Source organism: Ambystoma mexicanum, chromosome 1p (assembly GCF_040938575.1).
Source record: "Ambystoma mexicanum isolate Mex_15411 chromosome 1p, UKY_AmexF1_1, whole genome shotgun sequence".
NCBI classification, from domain to species: Eukaryota; Metazoa; Chordata; class Amphibia; order Caudata; family Ambystomatidae; genus Ambystoma; species Ambystoma mexicanum.
The window spans coordinates 706,040,856-706,053,042 of record NC_090921.1 but is presented as its reverse complement, the minus strand read 5'-3'; the positions used below and the strand labels follow the sequence as shown (position 1 = coordinate 706,053,042).

General features: G+C 46.7%; 1 protein-coding gene across 5 annotated transcripts in view; it reads right to left on the bottom strand.

Annotated features, from left to right (window-relative positions):
- The window catches only part of PKLR (pyruvate kinase L/R), a 183,506-nt gene that overhangs the window by 114,264 nt on the left and 57,055 nt on the right, over positions 1-12,187 (bottom strand). For all 5 annotated transcript variants that reach the window (XM_069650066.1, XM_069650072.1, XM_069650077.1 and 2 more), the window contains exons 4-5: positions 4,124-4,255; positions 2,709-2,895 (exon numbers count right to left, since the gene is read on the bottom strand). In XM_069650066.1, the coding sequence (XP_069506167.1) occupies positions 2,709-2,895; positions 4,124-4,255 (319 nt within the window). The remainder of the gene's footprint in view (positions 1-2,708; positions 2,896-4,123; positions 4,256-12,187) is intronic.

The window sequence follows — 12,187 nt, the reverse complement described above, 5'->3', positions numbered from 1 at the left end:
CACAATCTCAATGGACAACTGCACAAAGAAATGGATGACCCAATTCATGCGCTAAAATATCAAGGACAGAGGGATGAATAGTTTGTACTAAACGCACACCCACCACCCCCTCCCCCGCCGCCCCCAAACCTTGGCCCTGGAAAGCCCAGGCATACCGGTGACGAACCGCTTCACAGTAATATTACTACAACGGTTCTACACCAGCGGAACGGTCCTCCAAATTACCTTCCATCATGGGGCCAAACTGACTATGTAGAGTGATTTCATACAAAAGCGTCTTTTTTGGGTACTTCGGCATACCTGCACCCCAACAGGATATAGAGGGTAAAAATGTGATCCTGAAGCTAGAATGGATCCTGGAATATGGGCTGTTGTGCCAGTCTGTGCATATGGCTCGGTTCCAGACCAGGAGCTGGGTTATGAGTGAAGGCTGTGTACACATTCCTTTTTCTGCCCTTGTGCCATCAAGAAGTCATCATGGTCAAGAATACTAGGAGGGTAAATGGATAAGCTCCAGATTGAAAACACATGGGGATATCAATTGGCCCGAGGCCATTGTATTCATCAAGGCAATGTGAAGCATATACAGTATAGGCCCCTCAACCGATGAGCAAATGCCACCCCCAAAAAATACTTGGCAAGATATTAAACTGAATGATGGAATATAAGCAGTTAGAGCAGAGACCAAAACATTAAAGTCTTGCTAGTTGGGAAGTTCGACACTGCACAGTCTTTAGGCAAACCTTATCCGAAATACTGTGCTCTCCTCAAGTAAAAATGTCAAATGTGGGCCAATACATGCATTTTGGTATTGATTTGTGCATACAAAGTCATCCTGATGTTTGTTTGTTAGGTTAGAGCGCCAAAGGTTCAGAGAAAAAGACAAACTGATGCTTCCATGATGGTGAAACGGGCAGATCAGTGAAAGAAGTATACTAAGTTTAGGCAGACAATTTCTGGCCAACATATAAATGGCCCAATTGAGAACAGATTCGAAGGAGTGCACTTCGGCCAAGCCTGAACACCTGGACAGCAACAACCACACAAGCGAAGTTAGAAAAACCCAACCGGCTACCCTTCTGCAATGGTGTCGGTGGCCTCCATAATCTTGTGTAGGATGTGTCCAACATATGCTGTGAGCATTTGCCTTTTGACAGTGAAACCGTATCAGGACACAAAGAAGAATGCCTCCCACAAAAGCTGACTTCCAAGAGTGTTAAAACAACATTATCCAGATGTAAAACAAAGTTAAAAGTTGCATTATGTGAGGTCGGGGACATAGTGTGGTGGTGAATGAACAGGAGGAGGCAGGATCAGAGTGTTCAAGAACCGAGGGGTTGGGAGAAAGTATGCGGTGTAGTGCTGGTGACTGCTGGTTAAGCACTGTTCCTTTGTTTGGTGCATCAGTGACATCACGGTGATAAGAAATGTCACTGCTTACCCACTGCTTGGCATTTCCTATTAAAGCAGGAAGGTGGGCCAAGATGGAAACTGAGGTAGCAGAGGCAGGTGCCATAGCAGGCAGGAGGGAACAGCAGGGTTAGGCAAACATGGCATGGAAGGGCAAAGTACAGAAACCAGATATGCCAGGAGTAGGCAGGGCACGTTTTTACATGGCAAGGTGTAGAAAAAGGACACAGCAAAGGCTGGTCATGCGAACCTGGAGCCCAGTCCATGTTTACCAGGTTGGACGTCTATAAGAGGGGGGAGAAAATTACCTCAGGACAACAGTAACAGTTAAAAGTGGCACCTGTCATAAACCCACAGACAACCACGCATCCTACCCCCACAGCCAACAGAGCACCGGAAAGAGGGTGATTAGCCAGAAACGCTAGGGCCAGGAAAGTAAAACAAGGAAAACCCAGGGATGGAAAAGGGAAAGTGAGGCTCGCCTCCTGGCATGCCAGGAGTAAGGGCATCAAGAGAGAACTGGACTAAACACTAACTACGCCCTACTAGAACCAAATCCTCCTAGGGAATCCAGTTAAAGAAATCCCCCTCCTCCCGACCCCCTCCCCACCTCTCCCTCCCAGGCGATCACCCTCAGGGCTAGAAAGGGTCATCTCGTCAGAAATTGAGCCCATACTCAGAATTCAAAACTAGCGCAAGAACCCCTTCACCCACAGTTGACTTTACCAATACAACTAGAAAGGGCACACATAAGAAGGGAAGATAATAAACGAGAAAAGCTGAAGATCAGCCACGGCCACTAAAAATCTAAACCGTTACTCTGCATACATCTCACATGATGCACTAAAACAACCAGAACTCCTCAGCAAAGCAAACCACACACACACGCAACAAGACATGGCACCCACAACCCTGCACAACACCACATGCGCCCTCGTCCTGAATCAAGCACCTAAGCCCAGTGAAGGGTACATCCGAACAGAAGATGCAAACAGCATATCAGAGCTCCCTTGCCCCTTCTCCCGCTAACCCACCTACCCCTCACAGAACTGACAGAGCACTGAGAGATCACACAAGTGGCACATGTGTGTGGTATAAAAGCCTTTACCATCAATACATTAATACTAAGATGCCACCAATGAAAAAGAAGCTTACTTGAAAGGAGTAGAGTCTGGGTCATACTTCAGCCAGTGCAATAATGAAATGCTTGCTAATGTCAAGCAATGCAGGACCTCCCCACCCCAAACTAGCCTCTGCCCATGAACAGTGCCAGGCTTTCGACTGCAGCTACAACTTACCAATTTTATTGACCAGCAGTGAAATCAGTCCATCGTCCACAAAGATCCTGCCACCCACAGTAACCACTTTGCAGATGTTCTTGTAATCCACCCAGATCAGCTTGTCATCACACTTGTCCTTAAATGCCTCATCTGGCGTAACCTTCACGATGGAGCCCTTGACCAGCTCCACCTCAGCGTTGTCTCCCTGGGAGACAAAAAGGAAGTGTTAGGGGATTTCCTCTATTGCAATCAGATTAGAGGAAAAACAGCCGGAAAGGAGGCTTTTCCTGAAGGGCAGGACGCCTGGAAAGGCCAAGCCAGCCACATATCAGTTATAGTTATCAGCCAACGGTTGTATGACAATTGTTCGAACAATTGACCTAATGCAGAATTGACCGAATTTAACAGTCAATTTCAATATATATGTGGGGGGGACCCCCGCCCAATCCAACCCCCACCCCAACCCCCCTATATTATTATCCCAACCCATTATATATATAAAAAATGACCATATGGTCAATTGTGCAGAAGGTCAATTCGGACAATTGTAATCAAACTATTCGGGTAATACCCAGCCACCACTCGTGCGCACAATTACAGATCTTGTGCTACCCAAGTAAAATTACTGTACCTACAGTAAGAAAAAAGATAGTGTGTCCCAACTCAACTTGTGGATTGAAGAGAGGCAGGGCATGTTAGACACCTGAAAAGGAATTGGGCCACAATATCCCCAGTTAAAGGGCAAACAAAAGCGATATCATTGATGGGGCCAGCTCAACCTGAACGTACCAATTACATTTTTTGCCATGATCTCAAGTGAATTACATTACCCAAAACCTGAGGCTGGGCGGTGTGGGGGGAGAAGAGGGGGCGGCGGGGCAAAATCCTTGAGCCCAGCTGTACAAATCACACATTCGGGACGAGAGGCAACATAAGCAGCAAGACATTGCTCACCCGGTCGGTATCTGGTCATTGCATGGAATGAAATGCACCTAATGCCATACCAGTGGGAAAAAAGCATTGAATTTTTTTTTGTTAAAAGGTAAAGGGTTAGTTTTATTAAAATGGGTTTTAAATGTTAAAAAGGGGGGTTGGGGGAACCCCCAAACCCTCACTAAAAAAAAAAAAAAGGCATTTGATGCTTTTTTTTAATGCTTTTCTCCCTCTCTGGTATGGCATTCGATGCAAGGACTATAAGCCCTCCGGCCAAATACATACTTTTAGATTACCATAGCTTAGAAGTTTACAACCGCATACCCATGGGGGCTCAGATCTGCCTGAAGCTTTTAGTCACTTTCATAGTCCTTTTCTTAGCAGCAAGGATAAACCGCTGAACCACCTGAATAAATACTTAATCCAGTTAGCCTTCCCTCCCCACCTGCTCATCTAGCAGAGTCACCAGCCCCCAGTCCATGCACATTGACTTGGCTCACCCCGACGACCACCCCAGTGCGGATCTCTGGCCCCTTGGTGTCCAGCGCAATGGCAACAGGTCTGTAGAACATGGGGTTCACTGCAAAGCTCTCCGTGGCTGCCCGCACATTCTTTATGGACTCTGCATGGTACTGGAACGGTAAACAAAAAAAAGCAGGGTTAGTCTATCATATGCTCTGCAGAAGAGTGATGCACCAATGCTCAAGAACGAGGAGCTCGCGACCAACAGGTTGCTTGTAGCACCCTAAAATATTGCTCTGGGTCACTATGTGGAAGCCAAGAATGAGGGGCTATAGTGATGACACTTGCAGTGTAGTGTGGGAAAGCTAGCCAATCAACCAGCCTGTGAGACGGGCATGACATGTGGAGGAGGCGGCGTTGCAGTGGGCTGCAAGGCCATCATAGAGCGTGGTCACATTGGTCTGCACCGCAGAGGCAACATGGTACGACGATATTAAGCAATGACGACCGAACTATTGAAATCAGAAGCAATACCCATCTTCTAGTGTGCAGTGTAGTGCGCAATTACATGGCGAGGTAGCGATTGAGAACCTCCGACCAAGACATAGGCCAGCCCGAAGACTAATGCCAAACCAACCACTGAGGAACCCACATTTACAGGACCAGCCCGTCTAGTCAGCATTTCCCTCCCACCCCCCAAATGCTGCACCAATGAGCAGCACTAGCTTTTGCTGGTTTGTAATCTGTGCAGAAACCATTGTAACCAACCGGGCCTCCCCGTTCTGCACTCCGATAGCGGGAAATGGGGCAGAAGCTTGGCAGGTCCATAATGGGCAAACGGGTAACGAATGCCCAAATGCCCAAAATGAAATCCAGCGAGGTATTGTTTGCATGTGTATTCGCCGTTCACATCGCTAGACCTGTTCAGGGGAAAGGAGTGGCCCTTAGACCCATGTTAGCGTCCTGTACCTTTGCAAAGCAGCGGATAATAAACGAGAGCACAACTTTCCATCATTAAACACGTCCACTTTGTACAGGCAACATTTATGCACGATGGCATTCAACGTGCCAGACTCAATGCAGTGTCCTAGGAAAAAGAAAAACCTAATAATGTGCCCATCTGGCATTTGATTAATTGGCGAAAGAGATCAATGCCAAAATGGCCATTATTAAATTATTTACATAACTTAGCAAGTAAAATAATTTTATTAATAACTTAAATGCCTTCCTACATGCAAATATTAAAAGGTAGAACCACCCAAAGCGCTCGGTAGTCTTTGGTCACAAGTAGGAGAGTTTAATTTCATCATTCTAACGTGGTTGCAAATGCCACTAGTGTCGCAAATATTCCTTGGGGAATAGCACCCAAGCACCAGTACAGTTCTCTTTAAACCCTTCACATTTTCGCTAGTGTTAACCGGTGTTGCCTCCTTACAACGGGCCCCATTTCCCCACTTGAACTTCGTCACAATTATGTTATGACATTGTAACATGTACATTACACTAGTTTACTGTGGTTTGCCGCACATTAGGTCCATAATTTGGGTAGCAAATAATTTTAACATCACCGGAAAGCAGATACGTTACATCGAGGTATTGAGGTTTCTCATAATTGCCTTTGATATGCAGATGTTGCTCATTGGCCAAGACATGTTCGAGGGTCACCTCCAATAGACTATTGACATGAAAATACAATCCTTGGCATTTTATGGGGCGCACAGACTACATTTTTTTTTTAAGTTGGGGATGCTGCACGTGCACAATAGATTGTCCTACTCCTTTTCCCCTCCCCCCTAACAACTCCCCCCCCCAGCCCCTCACTCCTATTGTGCGTAGGTCCCTCGCAGCTGTTTGTGCAGATGCCACCAAGGTTAGTACTTTGAACGGACTACAAATTAAGGAAAAGGTGGTTACCATCACCCTTTCCTGTTGGTTTGGAGCACCTCTCCTTGCCACGGAACCAGGCTCCGACATACAAGCAGTGGGGTACACGCCAAATATGCAATTGTTTTTTTTTTTAGCACGCACTCAATACCATAACTGAGTTGAGCTTCTAAGCGCGCGTTGCTCTCCATGGTCTTGCTTCCAATACCAGCGCGTTGCCCCTGTGCTATCCTCCGTTCAAAGGACTCTGGCCCACAATAGCAGTTCAGTGAGCAACATGTAGGTCAGGTGAATTGATGGCACTGTGTGCTTGGTGGGCACAACAGTCAAAGGGGTTTGGATGGTGCAGGCCATAGGGCCTTCAAGGACACTGCACAGGTTTGGGTGCGATGACGAGCGCCAACTTACCTGGCCATCAAAACAAAACCACCACAATATATCTGGGTAATAAGAGCGTCTACTGGTCCTCAAGAGTTCACTAGATTAGGATTTACAGCACCACCTCCATTCAGCAATAAAGCAAAACCACAAGAGTGCATTTCCAATGAGATGAAATAAGAGAATAGTTACACAAAAGCCTACCTAAAGCAAAATTGGCTTATAGCCGGTAGATTACAAAAGACAAAAATCAGTGAATAAGTTGTTTACTGCAGGGGCATTTAACTTCTCACAGCATTCTAAAACCTCCCCCAATTGATCCATTTACCTCAAGAGCCCAAAGAAAGGGAGTCGACTGCGGCATTGCCAGGTGTGCATCCCATTTCTCTAGAGGACTTGGCATTTGCAAAGACTTCCGGGTTTGAGAAAAGGTACTCTTCTTCAGGGTGAAGAGAAAAGTCCTATACTACACTCCCCGAACCAGTTTCTCTCATGGGGTCTCCTCACGTGCCTTTCTAATGGTCTGCTCACAACTGGACGTTGTGGTTAGTTCCCATCCTTACAGGTAGGGCCAAGGGCTTGGTGTCCAGAGATCTTCCCAATTAGTTCCTGGCTGTGCAAGGTGGGCAGGTGGTGGCAGCAAAGAAACAGTTGCGGATCCTGGCGCTTTTAACTGGATGGCAGAATGCCTCTACCTGTATTTTTATAAAGAGCTAAGCCATCATGACTGAGGCCATGTAGCAATGCTTGCCGTCTGGCAACAGGCTACTGCACTCAGCCACATTTCAGGTAGCCCATACATTAGAGTAAATGTCAGTCATAATATAAAGTAATCGTCATAGAAACAGAACGCTTGGCTCCATCTTATGTTGATTCATGCCACGCACCACTGCCATAGTCTCAGGCACTCACATGGCTCCAAGAAAATCGGGTAGGGGTGGTTAGTGAGGGAGAGAGGGATAGGATAGAGTTTGTGCTCATCTGTTGGTGTGCAGAACCAGGAGAAACTGGAGTTTGTGTGTGAGCTTCGTTATGTCCACTAAGCTTTTTTTGCCCATATTGGTAGCGTCCAGTGTCCGAGTGGTTTGCTGCCTGCAGGTATTGGTTTTGTAGAAGGTTTAGCGGGGTTCGTCGTTTGCCAGTTTTTGGTGGGTTGTTTCACTAGCCCTCAAGGAACGTGTGGTACTGGAGAGATGCGAGGGTGTAGAAAATGGAAGGGGGTGGCGAGTTGGTTTCGTGTGATCTCTGGGTGTTGATTAGTTTTTATGGTTGGTTCGTTATTCTGTATTGTCCAGCAATTTGGTCCCGCTGAATTGTGGAGGCGCGCGTCTAAACAACCAAAATCTGCATTAGCAGAAGCAGCACAACATTCTAGAATTTTTGGAGTTTGACACTACTTTCTTATTCAATCTTAACTTCGCCTCTCCCTCCGAACTGCCAAGTATAAATTAAACCAACTTCTGTGGGTTCCTGGTCATTTATCATCCACAACACCCTTGGTGATGCTAGTAAACACCCCCGCCCTCCCAGGCTTCCAGAGTACCATGTATACCCATATTCTAGGCCATTGTGTGGAGAGCTCTGCACAGGAAAGCTTTTAGTACAGTCCCAGAACTCCCCCCCCCCCCCCTCCCACCCCTGCTGAGGATAGTACTCTCTGCTGATTCTTAACAACTAGCCAGCCACTTCCAAGTCTTAGGCAGACTGTCCACCAAGATCTAGTCCACAGGAACAGCCAAACACAAGGGACCACTCCTACGTACCATATCCAACAGGCCATCCTCTTCTTCATCTTCATCATCATCTTTGAGGCCACGCAGTGTGCTTGCACTTCCACACAGCCTATACTCCTTCTGGGGAGTCTTCGGGCTTGCCTCATCTTGAACACTCACAGCTTTCTGGGCGTCCGTCACCTTCTCAATAGTGTCACCTACCACCTTCTGGAGACTTCTCCATCCTGAAGGCGCTCTCTCTGCCTTGACCAAATGTCTCTTCCTCCCGTCCCAATGTTTTTTCCACATTCTCCTCATCTTCTCCACCAACCTTGCAAGGCTCCTTCCTTCTGCCTTCTTGTTATGTCCTGCCCCTTACTTTATGCTCACCTTCCTGCTCTTCTCACCGATGCTACTTTGATTAACCCCTTCTCTGTCCTGCATCTTCTTAAACTTTTGTGCATTGCTCTCCAATGCCTCACCCCCTCCCCCCACTTGATGCCAAAAACTGCCCATCGCTTTAAGTGGGGAGTTCTCTTCTTGGGCCTGCACCTATGATATCAAGTACAACTGTCTGTGCACAGAGACTGCAATGTGATAGCAGTAGAATTTTTCCTGATGATCTTCACACACTGGTTGCAGCCGAGTAGACTTCCCCCATGTTTCTTCTCCTATATGGGCAGTGGCTGCTGATGTTTTACAGACGGTTTAGGCAGCCCTCCGCCACAGGAAATGTGTTATATTGTTTTTCCTGCAAAGCCACTTCAGAAGGGGAACCAAAGTACAAAGGGCCACATCTGCTTTGGGATCCCTTAATGGGACCAAATAGTGCAGCTGGGTTTTAAGCGAGTGTACTTTAAGGTCCTGGAGCCAATGGAGATGGTTCAGGGGATTCATCTGTGCTTCTCCTCTGGGCCCAGCATCTCCGGGGTAGCATCACCCTATCCTTGTGACCAAACCACATCATACATAAGGCACAAGGAGGATACAAAAAGTCGCAGGCTAGTTAAGGATCACATGAAATTGTGTGCTCTGCCCTTACTGGGTCAATATGGAGCTTAAAGGGGACAAGATGGTGTGAGAATGGAGTCCTAAGCAGAACACAAGAGTCCCTTTACATTTTTACACTGCTGCTGGCAGTCCTCCCCTTCTACCCCACAATCATTCTTGTATAAAACACGCTTAATACCGTACACCAGTCTCCAAGCACAGAACGAAGATACAAAACATGTGTTGCTCTGCATAGTCTTGCTTCCAAGACAAATGCTTTAGAAGGCCTAAACTGATGGCTTGAAGGTAAAAACTGAATGTGGACCCTAGTGGACCAACACAATCAAGCTGCACATCATACCCAGTTCTCTATACTAGTAGTGTAACTGGCTGTGGGGGCTCCACTAATCATTGGCAGCCTTAATCAACTTGTCTTCTTGACGGCTCAGCAGCCTTCGACATGGTCTACCATGCTCTTCTGCCTTTTTCTCTTGGTTTCTCTGGTTCCGTCCTTAAATGGTATCGATCTTATCTATAAAATCACACTTCCTCCATTACCTGGGTGGGTAATACCCCCAACTCTTGCTCTCCATCATGGTGTTACCCAAGGCCTGGTTCTGAATCCTCTCCCTCTCCCACACATACACGTCCTCTTGCATCCATTCTCTCTTCATTTGGGCTGTCCTGCCATTTTTAGGCTGATGACATCCAGAGCTTCATCTATTCTCCCGTCGACCCCCCCCATTCCCACACCCCCCCCCATGATTAATTGCATATAGCCAATCACTATATGGTCCTAAAGTCCTCTAAAACACAGGTTATTTTCTTTCCTGAGTCTATCCCGCCACCTCTTCCACCTGCTATTTCATTTCCTCCTAATGAACCCATTTCATGATACCCATACATTGGACTCCACCTGGATTCACAACTCCATTTTACCCACAATATTTCTCTCGCTCATGCAAAACACTTTTACAATATTAGAAAAGCTAGGCCAAATTCCATGCTTCGAAACACTGAATATCCTCCATCTTTTCTACTGCTATGTCTGCTCTTTGGCCTTACTGTCCCACGCCCAAGTCCTCTCAGATCCATCTATAACTCACCTACCCAGTCTTTTTCCATCTCTCTTATCCCCATCCCTTTGCTTCCCTGTCACTCAAATTCAACTTCCTTTGTTTAGTCTTTAAGCCTCTTTATAACCTTTCCCTGCCCAATTTCTCTGCCCTTGTGTCATTCTATTCTCCTACTAGTGCTCTTAATGCTCAATCTCCGTGCCCTTTACTGCCTCTCGTCTTCCATGAGCCAAGTCCAACATTTGCCCCTTTCCTCTCTTGGCTCCATTACATTGGAACACGCTCTCGCAGTCTTCACCCTCTTACTCTCCATGTTCTCTCACCTCAAAGACCATCTTCTCGCCTCCTAGGTTGGTTGTCATTTTCATTTGATGAACCGTTTCAATGTGTTCAGCGATTTGGCGTACCAGTATAGAATAAAATACAAATTGTGGGACTTCTACCTTCCTCCAACTTCTAACTCATGGCCTGCAGCAAAACATTGTAGCTTAGAAATGGGAATTGTAATACAGATGTGGCCAAATATGGCCATTACTGTGCCAGCCCGAGAGCTCCAGGCTGCAGTGCCAAAGCGGAGATAAGACTATTCAACTGCTGAAGATCCTCGAGGAAGAAACCCAAAGTTTGAATCGGTCAGCCCTCAATGTTTGGGTAGACATCCACATGTTACTACACACCCAATACCTGTGGAAAGGACTCACGTGAAGCAAAAGGTAATAAATAAGGGATGGGGTATTGTAGATGGTCAACAGAGGGCTTCATTGGCACCCTAGAGTAACATATTGCCAAGGGGCAGAGGGCAAAAGGAAGTCGGGAGCCCCCCCTTCCATTAGCCTAGCCGTGTTAGTGGAAGCGGGACCAGAGGGGGAGGCTATTTTGTGGAAGATGGATTTTGAGCAGATTCAAGCAATGCAATTGGTTGCAGCCCCCCCCCCCACCCATCCACGATGCCAACAAATGCAGCCTTTTGATTGGTGCTTGGGCCCCACAGCCTTCCCCAGTTAACTGGAGGGTCTGCTAGTTACCAGTTCTTATACAATGCTCTATGCAGCCGACATGAAGCACAGCTGCAACCTCCAACCTTCCCAAGACTCTCCAACCTTTCCAAGACAACTTGAGTGAAGGTCATTCAGACCTGCATGAATCAGATGCCCTGTTGCAAGGGTGAAAGCATCATGGAGCTCATGTACCCAGACTCCCTGGGCCATTGTTGTCACAAGCCACTCCCTGGGCCATTGTTGTCACAAGCCAGTCTAGAATCCTAGCACTCAAAAATCCTTCCTTGGCAAAGCCACCACTCTGAACAAGTCCACAAGCAAGAGGAAAGTCATGGATGTGAACTTGCAGCTGCCCAATTCATCAAGTGATAAACCCAACTATCACACTCAAGGTTTCCTCACTCAGATCGGTCAAAGTCCTTTCATCAGAGTCCATGTGAAGCCTTCTGGAACAAAAGCTGTGCCTGCATTGGACCCAGTTTATGTTCTGGCAGCTGTACCCTTATTTCTGTGTCTGCCAGCTGTCCCTTTGGCACAAAGCACCTTTAGCTGTTGCCAGACACCACTGGGAACACCATTTCTCCAGCCTCTAACCCTAGCCAGAGCACATCATCTGGTAGCTCTAATCTGAAGTAGCTGAAGAAACCAAGCATTGGACTGTTGGGCCTTCCTGTGCCCTGGGGTACCTGAATAGTACACAGTTCTTCCTGAACATTCCCAATTGCAAGTTCTATTACACCCTCTAGAATTACAGCATCTGAAACAGCTTACACTCGACCAATCAGAAACGAGTACATATCTCCTCTATGAGTGGAGAAAAGGTGCAGAACTCTCCCTATGGCATTGGCTCAGAAAAAACACCAACTATTGTAACATTACTAATTGTGGCAACATGGTTAATCAAAAGTTATTTCAAGATCTTTAAGCTTGTCAAATACTATATATAAAAATAAACAAAACAATCACCCTTTGAGATAAAGTGAGATCTACTGGACTGGAGAAGAGAAGCCACTGGTTAATTTGACAATGCTCCACGCTTCTGGACTGAAGCAGACACCCAAGCC